Here is a 15,245-nt window from a genome sequence, read left to right on the forward strand (position 1 = left end):
TGCCATAAAAGGCGGAGTGCCTATGCAGTTTGTAGGGACTTTGTACTTTTATGCAGGGGCTGTGCAGTAAGCAGAACTGTATCTTGATAAGGAGAGTACAGCAGTGAATGTATTATTAAACAAAATATTTAATAAAGAAACGTTAGATTTTTCAAATTATCACAACTAATAAAAATATTCAACAAGTCTATATTAAGAAATGAGTAGTAAAAAAAAAAAATGAAAATAATGTACCGAAGATTTCTCAATTCGAATGAATCAGCAGGAATTGATTAATTTTCTGTAACTGCACGGCTGGACAATAGAGGCAAATCAGAAGTTAATTTGAATGTTTTAATATGTTTATACATACTCAGATACTTGTAAAAAAAAAAAAAAAAAAAAGTAATGTGTATAATTGTTGATAGTTTTCTGTGAGGAGACATTTATTTTACTTCATTTTTAGAATGAGTCTCCAGTGTCAGTGCTTTGTAACAGTTAAAATTAAGCTAGCCCTTTAAGTTTTCTGACATGGGATCACCTTTGATCACTACTGAAACTTATCCCTTTGCAATATATCAACTATTACTTTGGAGACAGTGGTCTGAGAGATCTGGAGTCCCATTTCTAAGCTGGTAATTGTTGTGCATGATTAATCATGGACTAGGTAGCACGATTGTGTCCCTGGGCTGTTGCTATCAGACCCCTCTGCTCAAACAAGCCCAGGCAAATTAATTCTTACTTGCTTGGCTGAATAAATAGAAACAATATTCTCAGTGTATCATTCTGACCCACTTGCAACACAGAACTGGGTCTGTAAGACAGATGTTATTAATTCCTTCCTACTCAGGTACAAAAGCAAGTTATGCCCCCAAATGATAAAATGAGAGCCTCCTTGTTGGCTCTAGAATATCGCACCATACAGCATGTTTAGATATGTGCTCACATGGACTGTATCTGTAGCAGCAGAGATAAATCTAAAATAAATCTAAAGGACAAACTTTGTTTCTCAATAATTTAGCATTTTATTTGCTTAGTTAATCTATTTTCTGCAATATATATTGTAAACTAGTATAAAGGTCCAGTTCGCAAATGTGTTGTTAAATCTTTGCCACAGGCATGATCATTTATTTTTGTGATGATTGTACATTTTTCAAGGAATGGATTAGGTTTAAACAATAATAAAAAGATACTGGACTAAATTCTGCAGTAAGTCTGAATGCAAAAATGCTTTTCCTCATGAAACAAATTGTACTGCTGTCACTTAACCATGGACAGGGTTTAAATTGGACAGGAGTGCATGGGGGCAGAGCTGTAACACCTTTGTTTTATGTGAAGAGCAAAAGCATTTGCTTTGGTAATATAATGATAATGTAATTCACTCTGTTTTATATAGAAATTTCAAAAGTGTAAAATGTGTTCCTTCTGTCAAGGTAGTTAATTGCTGTATTTATACATGTGATCATTTATTTATTTCTCTATTAATACACTCTTTATTCTGGTCAACCTATCCCAGGATCACAGGGCATGAAGCATTAATACAGCCTGAATTGCATGTTATCCCATTGCAGGGCACCACACACTTATATTCACATACTTATTCACATCTAGGAGCAATTTACCAAAGCCAGTCCAACTTGGCATGTTTTAAGAGTTGGGAGGAAACCAGATAGACCAAAGAAAACCCATGTGAACATGGGGAGAATATGATAAGAAACTCCACACAGTCAATAATCTAAGCTCAGAATCAAAGTGGGGACCCTGGAGCTGTGAGGTGACAATACTACCCACTGAGCCAATGTGGCACTTTACATTTGATCAATAATGCAATATTTGGTCAGTGATGAGTTTCAGGCATGATCTCTGTGTCTCAGTGCTGAAGGTCTCTAATTTGTGTCACAATGTACTGGAACAGAATTGTTTTGTGTTCTTGGTATGTGTTGTTTTGAGTATTCCTAATCACCCTGCCTTTCGTCCTCACTCACACTCTCTCTCTCTGTTCTTCTTCTTCTTCTCTTATTATCTGGTAGACTAGATGTCTTGTAGTTCTTATATCACTCAAACATACGTAATAGATGTTTTGATTTTATCCGTGACTTTTTCCAATTGACATTTATCATTCTTTAGCAATATTTCTGTGTGTATATCTACTATCCTTTCTGCGTCATTAAACTAAGAAGCTTTCACTGAACGATGGTGTCGGTGTGACTTCTTCCTAGTACAAGACGAGAGGAAATCAGCCAGAGCAGGGTCCAAATTCTGGTTCTTTGACTGGTATCGGACAAAGAACTTAACAGTCATTTTGCTAGTTTTGATGCTTCACAAAATCTTTGCCAGGAAATAATAAAAAGGTCCAGCCACCTAATTGTTATAGTTTAATTAGACCCATAGGATGACAACTTGTTTAATGACATGTCCATATTAACAGTCTCCAGAATATACTGTATAATAGTGCATAAATTAAAGTATTGTTCCCATGTGGACTATTTTCTTTAATTTCTGTCATTCTGTTGTTAACCTGTTTTTTTTTTTCTAAGCCAATGTAATGACATCAGCTAAAACTCCTAGTGCTTTGTTTATCTTTCTCAGACACATTTTACTATAGTCTATGCAAAATCCCTGATAGAGGAATGTGTTTTCTTGATTCTTGAATGTGTTTTTCATAAGCAAATATGTTTTCCCCTTGTTGTTTTTTTGTTTTGTTCACAGACTGTTCAAGCGTGTAACTTGATGTTTACATGTATTTAAATGCTTAGGAAAAAATTAACCTTAGTTGTGAATGAGTGTGTGCATGGTGCCCTGTGATGAACTGGTGTCCCGTTTAAGGTGAATTCCAATGTCTTGCTCCCAGTGTTCCCAGGATAGGCTCCGCCATGCAACCCTTACCAGAAAAGAGCAGTTACTCAAGATGAATAAATGAAAATGTTATTTTATTGCAGTGTTTCACAATGTTTTACCACACACAAGTCTATACAGTTTCAGTGTAGGCTTATGTTAAAAATGACAATGAGTACTCTTTTTAGTGCTCTTTTTTATATAAACACTGATGTTTTTTTTATTTAAATTCGATTTGAAATCTACTGCAGCGTCCATGAGAATGTGCAAACTAAGAATTTCATTATAAAAGAAAGCTTGTGCATATTGGTGGAAAATACATGAGTAACTGTACTTTGTCGCTATTTAAGTAAGTTACTGAGATCGAATACTTATACCCTTACATAATTTCTAAGAAACAAAATGACTTTTTATTTCTTACATTTTTATTTAGACCTTCAAAAAAGTACTTGTTACAAATCTAGTAGGCCTATTCTTCTCTCATCCAGCCAATGACTGTACACTGTGCATTTAATGTTCATTTCAGTTTAAAGCATCTAATTCAGTTCATCAGTGTAGAAAAACAGCTATCATGACCTACTTAATTTCAGTACTAAATATCAGTTAAAACATTCATTTTTTTAAATTATTACTAGATACATTTAAAAGTAGCAAATCTTTGGGTTTTTTGTGCTGGATAAATCCACTTTTATCCGAGTTCACTTAGTTTTAACACTTTATCCATACTTCACTTAGGTGTAGTTTCTCAGTACTGAATCGCCGATTCTATCCAATCACACGGCGCCTCGTCATCCCATAATGCCTTTCGCAACTCGCGCGAAGACGCGCATGCGCAGTACATAACTCCACAGGACGAAGAGATTACGGTTGAGGGCAGTTTTTACTTGGATTACACCGAGTACTTCACATCTGATTCCGGTTATTCGCTGGTTGTATCGGTGTAGTAAAACGTGTGGGCATAAGGACAATGGCTCAACATAGCTAACACCAGGTAACATTAGCTGTGCTGGAGTGCTCGAACAGTGTGAAATAGGAAGGAAGTGATAGTCCTGTTATAGCTGTGTTCATTAGCGAGCTAGCAGGCGGCGGTGGTGTACTGGAGTAATCTATTTGCGGCTCACTCGATACTGGTGTGATGAGAGGATATCGAAAAGTCAGCTATAGTGTGTTGTGAAGAGACATTTTGAATGAACGGATATGTTTTGGCTGTGCTTCCTGACACCAGAGATTTGGGGTATATATAAATATGTTATTGTTTTATAGACCCGAGAAATAGTTAAACATTCCTTATCTTGTGTAAAGCAGGAAACAGGACTTGGTTACATTTCGGAAATAAACAGACTGACTAAAGTCAGACCTTGCACGGTTTATTGCCATTAGCTACTGACTTAACGCTTAAGGTCGTCCTAAACTAAACTGTATTCAGAACGCTACGGTTAAAAAAAACCTGTATTAAGTATATAAAAGTCATATTACTAATTACTGACTGATTCCACTAAACCTATGTTGAACTGCCTTTATGAATATTTCATTGTTCACTTGCATACATAATCCTGGTTGGAAAATAGTTGAGTAATGCATCATGAATTTTTTAAAACAATGATCAATATGCATCTATATATATGTGTGTGTGTGTGTGTGTGTGTGTGTGTGTGTGTATATATATATATATATATATATATATATATATATATATATATATATATATATATATATATATAAATATATGATGGTAATGTTAATGTGCTACAATGTAACACACAAGTAGGCACGAGAAAACTTGAACTTGTCAATTATGACAGAATTTAAGAACCTAATGTGAGCCATAACAAATTAATTTACCTTCTGATAAACTAAATTTAATATTTTTGGTTAATTTTACAGGCTGTATGCAAAAAAACAAACAAACAAACAAACCCTGTTCCACCTTGTAAACAAATACAAAAAACCTCAATGTTCAGTCTTTGAAGTAGGGCTGGGCATTACAGCTAAAAAAAAACTTATTACAGACAAATCGAAAGGCAAAGTCGGGGTAATAAACAGGCAACAGGTCAGGCGATCGGCAAATGGGCATAAACTAGGCAAAACAGGATCAAAAAACTGTGCCACTGAAACAAGAAACAAAGGTTTGGTACTGAGTCGAAACTTACACACAATAAAGGCTGTTTATGATCCAGGGATGGCGCATGCGTGAGGGCTCTTCATGCAACCATTTTACATGTTATTGAGCGTTATACCAAACATTTTTTTTCGCCCAGCCCTACTTTGAAGTCTGCTCCTCTTAAATATATTTAAAGCTACAATATTAGACATTTTCCACTGTCACGGTTGTGGGCTGGAGTCAGTTCTCAAACTGCTCTGCGTATATTGTGTATCTATCTGAATAATCTCATATTGGATGTGATTGGGTGAGTTCACTTACCTGCCAGATGGAAAGCGCTTTAGTTTAATGGTGTTCATTACTAATGCTCTGATCAGCATTTTTACAGCCGATACCGATTTCATGTCATCTTGATCGACCGAAACCGATCCAGATACCAATCCTTTTTTTGTTTAAGCTTCAATCAGGAGGTCTGTCATAAACAGTTAAATGTAAGCTCTCTGATCATGGTCACTGTTAATTGAATTAAAATAATAGCAATGACACAAATATTGTTGGTTAATTTATAAATATTTTATGCTTGTTTTATATAATTATTATTTTTTTAAATATCTTGAACAATAGAGTGTCCTAATTAAAAGTAGACTAACACAAAAATGATTCATATTAGGGAAAAAGAAGGCTAATAGACTACTAAGGAAATAGCGAACTAAGCTTAATGTCAAATTGATATTAAATGTAAGCCATAGTAATTAAACATTATTTAATTTGTCATTTTATTTATATTTTTATATTATTTATATTTTTATTATATATATTTTGATGTATTTTATGTATGGTGGTTTTTGAGATCAGGAAGTTGAGAGTAGCAGATGATGTACAGTGTTACTCTTGTTGTCATAATGGCTTCTTTGCAGTATATACACGCTTGTTTGGTTGACTGAGGTGATGAAAAGAAGTGTGAAAGTGATTGTTGCGCAGTATAGATGCATTTTGGAGTTGTAGTTTTTATTCTGATTGTATTATACAACTCCGAACAGGTCACTCGCACCGTTTTGCCTATATATTTTTTTCACAGCCACACAAAGTACTTTTCAGCCGCAAATGCGAGTGAAATGGTCGCACTGTAGAGCCCTGATTGTGCAGCCTAGGCTAGTCATGGTAAGAATGCACACAATGCTGTTATTAATGGTGTATGATTTATGGCATAAACATCATATCACAAAACTTCTGTGCAGGGGTTGCACCACTAGTGCAACCAAAAGTGGTAGAGAAAGATACTTGTCTGAGAAAAGCGGTACATCTGTCTTTTATCTAAAAACAACAACAAACAAACAAACAAACAAACAAAAAAGCATATAGATTACCTGTGTATTTGATTTTAGCACTGTCTGGAGCCAGGGTGTGATTATAAAGCAATAACAGCAAAAACATACCTTTTTAATGAACCACACACACTTCATTTTGCATTTTACTCCTCAGGCAGCTAATACCAGGAAAAAATTAGTACACAAAGGTAGATGGCACAGAAATTATTCTAAACTATTATTATTATTTTTTTAAATCGAAGACATTCACGTTCCACAATAGGCTGTTTGACACTGTAGTAACTGTCTGTTTCTCTAAGAATTTTCCCAGCAAGTCTTACTTTATTTGAAGAATGTCATTTGAGGAATGTTACTATGATAAGTAGAGAACATGTACAGTACTGATTCAACACATGATGATGATAATAAGGTATATTGGCAACTCCTAACTTGCCCCTAGTTGTGAGTGTATGTGTTAATGGTGCTCTGCAATGGACTGTCGTCCCATACACGGTACATTCTACTGCTTTGCACACTGTGTTTCTGGGATGGGCTCTGGATCCACTGCAACCTTGACCAGGATAAAGTGTTTATGGAAAATGAATGAATAAATCCCAGAAACACAGAATAAAAGAACAGCAGTGGTAATGGTTTTTCTTCTTCTTTTTTATAAATAGGAAAGAGGAAGTTACACAAGTTGAACAATACTGTCAAACAATATGCTCATATTACCTCCTCTTTAACTTAAAAAAAAAAAAAAAAAAAAAAAAAAAAAAAAATTTGTGTTCCTAAACCTCTTTAGTTAACTACATAATGTGTTGGACAGGAAAGTAACATTAAGCTCACTTGACCCATGCAACGTTTGTTTTCACAGGTGCTTCCCTGGCTGTGAGGGTTCCTGATGTTGGAGCTGGAACATGACCGTGTAGCAGCATGGAGGAAAGAACTCTTGATTAATGTGCCCAAAGAGACTGATTTAAGTCAGACTGTCCGCAGTTTAGATTTATAATTATAGATGCTTAAGAACTTGACCTGTACTGACTCTTCAGTTTTACATAGCTGGCCAGAGAGATATTTTTGATGCAAGACAGAAGCTTGTTTAGCTTTTAGCCAAGCCAATTTGAATGCTGGAATAATCTCAAATCCCTTCTGGGGATGGCTAAGTGAATGCCCAAGTCTGAGCCAAGGAGATTAAGATCATATTAGACTTTTTTTAGTGAAGGAAAGAGGAACACCTGTTTGACTGAGCTGCCAAATCTGGACCACTCTGCTTTCATTGATTTTGACATTTCTTTTGTGCATAAGACAGTGTCTGTCTCTTTCCTCCCTCCCTTCCACTGTATGTGAAAAGAGTCAGTCATTGCTATCGTCTTTAGTGTAGAGCTGCATTTAGCATTTATTTCCTTATTCTGTGGTCTTGGAAGGGGTCTTGAATATATTTATCACAGTCAACATTACCCTTTAAAAAAAAAAAGTCAAGCTAAAGAAAGAAGGGATGTGACGAGCCAAGTTTTTCCCCGCGACTCAGCTGTCCTTTCTGAACTGCTTTGTGGAAACCTCCTTTCACTGTGATAACTTTGTCTGCACGGCCCACTCAGAGATAGACAGTCTCGAGATTATGAAGGATTGATCTTAGCCCTTTGAGTCAAAAGGATTTCACAAGCATACGTGTGTACTCACCGTGCAGCAACACTAGGCTCCCTGTTTGGGCTGTCACTGTTTGGGCCTTGTGCTGTTCTTTTTTCCCCTCTCAGTTCCTGTGGGATTGAATGATTGAGGACGAGGGCTACAGCCTTAGCAGTGATTCGTTTGAATTTGACTTGGTGCTTGCCCATTGTTGCTCACCACCATCCTGACCTCTGCTCTTGAGACTGGAGCTCTATGGATATGCAGAGGGGTAGACATGAAGTCTTGTTGACAAAGCCTGACCTGCTGGGGCACGCTGCGCATTAAAAGATTTCATCCAAGTTGTGCATAGGTAAAGTTTTTATCTTCACGTCTGCCCTTGCTGCAGCGATATTTGGCTAAAAGGACAGGATGAAACTGAAAAAGCAGGTGACTGTGTGCGGCGGGGCCATCTTCTGTGTGGCTGTCTTCTCACTTTATCTGATGTTGGATCGTGTCCAGCATGACCCAGCCAGGAGACAGAATGGGGGAAATTTCCCAAGGGTAAGAATGCTGAAGCAGCTGGTGTGTGTTTGTGTGTGTTTGTGTGTGAAATACAAAACAATGTTCATTTTTGTCTGTATAAAACTAATTAAATAAAAGAATATCGGAGGTATAAAATAAGTAAACAAAATGTACTGTAGGTTAACTATATCTAAAAAATAAATACACCTACAAATAAACTCAAAATGTATTTTAAATAACTGAAAAAAATTATGCTGAATGTTTGATTTCCCCATTTGGTTAATCGATTAACTGAAAGAAGAAGAAGAAGAAGAAGAAAAAAAATCGGCCGATAAATCGATTATGAAAATAATCGTAAGTTGCAGCCCTACAATTTTTATATGTGCCCCTCACCACCTTTGTGTAATTGCACAATTGACAGCTCAGTCGTTCCATGGCCAGATCATGACATAAGGTCAGATAAAAGGTGTAGGGTTGATTTCAACTCTGGCATTTGCATTTGGAATCTTTTGCTGTTAACTCTCTATGATTTCCAAAATCAAAACAAAAAGATCAGAGAGATAGCAAAAACCTTGTGTGTAGCCAAATCAACTATTTGTTACATGCTTAAGAAAAAAGAAGAGAAACACCAAAATGCCCGGAAGACCCTGGAAAATACTGTGGTGGATGACAGAACAGTTCTTTCCCTGGTGTAGGAAAGAAACCCTTCAGGTCGAAAACCCCCTCCAGGAGGTAAGCATACCTGTGTCAAAGTCAACAATGAAGAGAAGCCTTCACCAGAGCAAATATAGACCATTTACCACAAGCTGTATACCACTGATAAGCCTCAAAAACAGCAGGACCTTTACAGTTCTGGAACGACACCCCATGGACAGATGAGACAAAGGTCAACTTGTACCAGAATGATGGGAAGAGTAAAATATGGAGTAGGAAAGGAACTGCTCATGATCCAAAGCATCCCACTTCATCTTGCATGGGCATGTTGTGCTGCCAGTGGAACTGGTTTCCTTGTATTTACTGATTCATTTACATGACTGTTGACAAAAGCAGCAGGTTGAATTCTCAAAACTCACTGGATAGTGCTTTACATTGCAGATGGACATTGACCTGTACAAAGCCTGGCAGAGCATCACCAGGGAAGAAACCCAGCATCTGGTGATGTCCCTGACTTCAGGCAATCGTTGATTGCAAAGGCTTTGCAACCAAATATTAAAGATGAGAATTTAATTTATTATTGTTAGTCTGTGCAATTAATTTTGGTCCACATTCGAACCACATACAAAGTGCTGTAATTCGTACACTGTTCACCTGATTTGGGCGTAGCTTTAAATTAAATTGAATATTGATTTGAACTTCAATATACTGTAGTAGGCAGGTAAATTAACAATATCGTTATCAATGCCCAAATATTTAGGTACCTACATTACATGTATATGTAAATATTTACACATTTTATTAAGTTTAAATTTTATACAGCCTACCAATTAAAGCATTGCTGATGACTGATTTGATGTTGAAATCTTTACATTCGTAAAATGTTATTTTCCCTTTTCAGTTTTTAAAATCTTAATAAATATAAATGAGATTTTTTAAATAGAATTTTTTTTGTGTGTAAATCGTATAGAAAGCATGTATTGCTGACTGTTTGTGAGAAAACTATATATTGTGTGTTGTATTTATTTTTGTCATCTCACCTGCCCGTACTACCAATGTGTTATACTAAGTGCTTTGTGCTGGCGCACAAACACAAAGTGAGCTCAAATTAAATTTGGTCATGAACCAAACACTCCTAAAGTTTGAGTAAACAAGGTTCAGACCATGCTCTAATGTCAGTAGATTAGTTAGATTAGTTTTCAGCATCAACTGATACTCAAAAATCTGATATTAGTATCAGAATAAAAAGGAAATAAAACAGAAAATTGCATGCGTAGACGTTGTGTCGTAGATGACTTTCTAGCAATTTTGATCCCACCTTTTCCTGTAGAAAATGTGTTTGTACTGTGATGGTAGGTTAGATGTTTCCTTTTCCCCTTTCAATTTTAGAGCCAGATTTCGGTGTTGCAGAACCGCATTGAGCAGCTGGAGCAGCTTCTAGAGGAGAACCACCAGATCATCAGCCACATTAAAGACTCTGTGCTGGAGCTTACGGACACAGGCGCCATCTCACCCAGTGGCCAACTTCCATTTCGCAGTGCCAACGGTTCTTGGGTGCTGCCTTTCGACGGCAGGCCTACCTTCCTCACCATAAAACCCCAAGACTGTCAGTTTGCACTGGGCCGCCATGGCCAGAGCGACCTGCAGGCAAGTGCTCTATAGACACTAAGTTCAGTGCGTCTGTTCTGATAGAGGCTTCTATTCAGCATGATTGTGCAAATCACTTTAGCAGTTTCTGTCGCACCATACTAGTCCTGCATTTTCAACATGAGTAAACATGGGCATGAATTGCAACCGCACTAGGAGTTTTTTTTATATGGCACATCGTAACATTGTAACCTGTGACTTCATGACTTAATTTTAAGAGATATTTTGAGATAGGGGTACGTGTCAACTTTGTCACAACATGTAAGTCATTTTAATATCTGAAGTGCAGTAAAACCTGGTTTACCTTGTGTTTTAGTAAATATGGCAAAAACTTCATGGAAAGGAAGCCTTTTATATTTTTTTTGCACCCAACAACAGCAAGCAGAGACGGTCTGTGTGACACGTAGCATAGCATGGCTGAGTAACTTACGGGTGTGAACCACAGCTGCTCTTCTGCTATTAAAATGAGATATGCCTGACTGATTGTGTCATCTCCTAAGACACGATGCAGGAGAAAATGTTTAATATTAAGCTTTAGTTTTCGTTGTGTGTGTGTGTGTGTGTGTGTGTGTGTAGATGCTGGATGTGTACTCTCTGCTGAGCTTTGATAATGTGGATGGAGGTGTGTGGAAGCAGGGCTTTGATATCACATATGAGCCCAGTGAGTGGGACAATGAACCCCTGCAAGTGTTTGTAGTGCCCCACACTCACAATGACCCAGGTAAAAATACTACTTTATTATTAGTTTTTATTCACTATGGAAGCCTGAATGTCATTTAAGGAAACACTTTAGTACTATTGTTCTGAAGTATTAACGATAAATGGTAAATGCTTCCAATACAACCATAAATCATTCTTTTCATTAATTCCGTGTTTTAATCTGTCTACTGTTAAGCAAACTTGGCTTTATTTTTTCTGCCTTTGGGTAAAAGAAACAGATACTATGCAGCCTATTCATCACACAGGTGTGCTGTAGGTAAACTAGGGCACACAGTGGCATTGTGCAAGTTGGAGTTGAATTGTATGCTGGGAGGAATACTGCAGCTACACTGGACACATAATGAGCTGCTCTATCTGTCCTCTGGTTATTGTGGAATGAACTCAGAACATCACTCCTAGAAGCCTTGAATGCAAATCCTCTTCCAGCTTATTAAAATATTTCAATACCTCATTTAATCTTTCCAACCTACAAGTTATCACTTCTGTAGGGGTTGCATTTTGATTCCTGCATTGAAATTTTGTCCATCAGTTCTCTTTATTAAATATTTTTGTCTGCCTGCTGAATGCTGGATGTTGATGTAATTTGGTTCAGCAGAGCTGCAATAGTACGTGTCACACACTGACAGCCTGGTCTTGTTTGTGCTGACACTGAGGTTTAAACCTTTAAACCCCATACACCAATGTCCCTTTTTCTAATAATGTAACAGACAGTATTCATATATATTAGTGTGTGTGTGTGTGTGTGTGTGTGTGTATATGTATATATGTGTGTGTGTGTGTGTGTGTGTGTGTGTGTATATATATATTTATATATATATTTTATATATATATATATATATATATATATATATATATATATATATATATATGTGTATGTGTATATGTATATGTATATATATATATATATATATATATATGTATGTGTATATATATATATATATATATATATATATATATATATATATATATATATATATATATATATATATATATATATATATATATATATATATGTGTATATATAATGTATGTGTGTGTATGTAGTAGTCATATATTCACCTTCCGAATTATAGTACAGGTACATTTTTAATGCCCAAGGTACAAACAATGGCCAGTAACATTCCAAATATGCACATTAAATAAGCTTTAAAAGTAAGCTCTGCCCACTGTGGGGTATTTACATGTCATTTGCTACTGTTATGAATGAGAAGTGCCTTGTTGTAAGCTGCGGAACCGATTCATATTATATATAAGCTCTCTTGTAGCCTACTTTGATTGATTAGTGTTGCCACAAATCTGGAAGCACAGAATCATGTAGAATGTCTTTGTATTCTGTAGTATTAAGATGTTCCTTCATTGGAACTAAGGGGCCCAGACCTGTTCCAGCATGACAATGCCACTGTACACGAAGTGAAGTCCATAACTACTAGGGTTGCCATAATGTGGAAGGACTTGAGTGGCCTGCACAAAGCCCTGACCTCAACCCCAATAAACACCTTTGGGATAAATTGACACACCGACTACATGCCAGGCCTCCTCATCCGAAATAAGTGCCTGACCTAACTAATGCTCTTGTGGCTGAATGGAAACATCCTCAGAGCCAAAAATCTAGTAGAGAGTCTTCCCAGAAGAGTGGAGGTTGTTATAACCGCAAGGCGGGAATGGGATGTTCAACAAGCACATATGGGTGTGACAGAAATTCTACACCACACTAGCTTTAAACAAATTACTCTCCACTTAGGGTTTTGCACCAACATTACACCCTTATGTATAGTCAAATTAGTCTTCAGATGGTGCAACCAGCTCTGCGTACTTGCATAGTTGCAACCAAAATTATTCAACCCCCATTGCAAATCGGGTTTATTGTCAATATTTACAGACTTTCAGCTGTTTTCAATGAATAAATCAAACAAAAGCAATTAAAACAGTTCAACACAACAAATGCTTCAAGTGGTTTCCCCAAATTCAACTGAAAATGCAACTAATGATTTTTCCAGTCTCAAAATTATTCAACCCCCCGAATAGAATCCCTTAGAACAGCACAAATATGCAAAACAGGTGTTGTCTCAAGCACACCTGATGCGACTAACACATGAGCTGGAACACATGAAATACCTGAACTGGCTAGGGGTATGTTGAGTGTTACGTTTGGCTGTATGTTAGAAATATGGCTAAGTCAGAAGAATGGTCCAAAAAGTTAAGACTAGAGATCATCGCCCTTCACAAACAAGGAACAGGATACAAAAAGATAGTGAAGGCACGGAATGTTCCTAGAGACACCATTGTAAGCATAGTTTGCAAGTTCAAAGTTAAGGGAACAGTGGTTACACTACCTGGACGGGGCAGATATAGGAAGCCATCAACGGTTGCAACCAGATTTTTGAGAAGGCAGGTTGTGAAAAACCCCCAAGTGTCTGCAAAAGACCTGCTGCGAGACTTGGAAACAGGTGGCAACAGGCACTGAGGTTTCAGTGAGCACAGTACTAAATTTATTAAGGACTAAGGCGCATAATAAATGCAGAAGGTTTCCATGCCAGAACTCTTAAGACGTACACCACTACTGACCCAAAAGCACAAGAAAAGTTGGCTCAAAATCATGTAAATAAGCCACATAAGTTTTTGGATTCTGTTCTGTGGAGCGATGGGGAAAAAAAACTGGAACTTTTCGGCACAATGGATCAGCGGTATGTCTGGAGGAAGAAGAATGAAGAAAGAACACTCTCTCTACAGTCAAGCATGGTGGTGGCTTGGTGATGCTCTGGGGCTGCTTTGCATCCTCTGGCATTGGAAACCTGCAGCGTGTGGAAGGCAAGACGGATACATTGAAGTATCAGGAAATCCTAGGAGAAAACATCATGCCATTTGTGAGGAAGCTGAACCTTGGGCGTCATTGGACCTTCCAACAGCAGAATGATCCCAAGCATACCTCAAATTCCACCAAGGCTTGGTTGCAGAAGAAGTCCTGGAAGATTCTACAGTCACCTGATTTGAATCCCATCGGAAATCTCTGGTGGGATTTGAAGAAGGCGGTTGCAGCACACAAACCCAAGAATATTACGGAACTGGAGGCTATTGCTCATAAGGAATGGGCTAAGAGTCTTCAGGAATGCCGCCAGAAGCTATGCATCTCATTCACACCAGAAGGATGCTCTACTAAATACTATAGAGGCTTGCCAAGAAGCGGTTGAATAATTTTGAAACTGGAAAAATCATTCGAAGTTGTATTTTCAGTTGAATTTGGGGAAACCACTTGAAGCATTTGTTGTGTTGAACTGTTTCAATTGCTTTTGTTTGATTTGTTCATTGCAAACAGCTGAAAGTCTGTACATTTTGACAATAAACCTGGTTTGCAATGAGGTTGAATCATTTTGATTGCAACTGTATGTGTACTTTGTTGCCTGCTTAGAGCAATGTCCAACAAGGTAGTTCAACACTGCTCTAGGAAATCTACCTTCCTATGTTTTTGTTTTCAGTCATATGAAAATGTTCAAGAGCAAGTACCCTATTGGTTGAAAGCATTAAATTACATTGATAACTACTGTCCCTTTTGCACTGACAGGTTGGATCAAAACCTTTGACAAATATTATAATGACCAGACACAACATATTTTGAACAACATGGTGGTCAAGCTTGCAGAGGACCCACGCAGGAAATTCATCTGGTCTGAGATATCCTTCTTTGTTAAGTGGTGGGAGAGTGTAGGTGCTGACAAACATGAGGCAATCCGCAAGTAAGTTACACCGAAGTTACTTTGTAAATGGAGGTTTTTCCTCACCTGCTAATCTAATAATCTAATATGTGTTTTAAAATCTCTGTGCCAGATTGATCCTGGGAGGGCAGCTGGAGATGGTGACAGGAGGATGGGTAATGA

General features: G+C 37.3%; 1 protein-coding gene across 3 annotated transcripts in view; it reads left to right on the forward strand.

Annotated features, from left to right (window-relative positions):
• Nucleotides 1-3,652: 3,652 nt before the first annotated feature.
• The window catches only part of man2a2 (mannosidase, alpha, class 2A, member 2), a 32,089-nt gene continuing 20,496 nt past the window's right edge, over nucleotides 3,653-15,245 (forward strand). Inside the window, exons 1-6 of one of the 3 annotated variants that reach the window (XM_017485007.3) lie at nucleotides 3,653-3,805; nucleotides 7,097-8,391; nucleotides 10,396-10,653; nucleotides 11,230-11,374; nucleotides 14,933-15,104; nucleotides 15,196-15,245. The exon at nucleotides 15,196-15,245 is cut by the window's right edge and continues 78 nt beyond it. In XM_017485007.3, the coding sequence (XP_017340496.1) occupies nucleotides 8,260-8,391; nucleotides 10,396-10,653; nucleotides 11,230-11,374; nucleotides 14,933-15,104; nucleotides 15,196-15,245 (757 nt within the window). In that variant the 5' untranslated portion in view covers nucleotides 3,653-3,805; nucleotides 7,097-8,259. Of the gene's footprint in view, nucleotides 3,806-3,841; nucleotides 4,049-7,096; nucleotides 8,392-10,395; nucleotides 10,654-11,229; nucleotides 11,375-14,932; nucleotides 15,105-15,195 lie in introns of those variants that run through there. The other 2 variants (XM_017485010.3, XM_017485008.3) reach the window with 2 other exon arrangements.

Source organism: Ictalurus punctatus, chromosome 14, assembly GCF_001660625.3.
Source record: "Ictalurus punctatus breed USDA103 chromosome 14, Coco_2.0, whole genome shotgun sequence".
NCBI classification, from domain to species: Eukaryota; Metazoa; Chordata; class Actinopteri; order Siluriformes; family Ictaluridae; genus Ictalurus; species Ictalurus punctatus.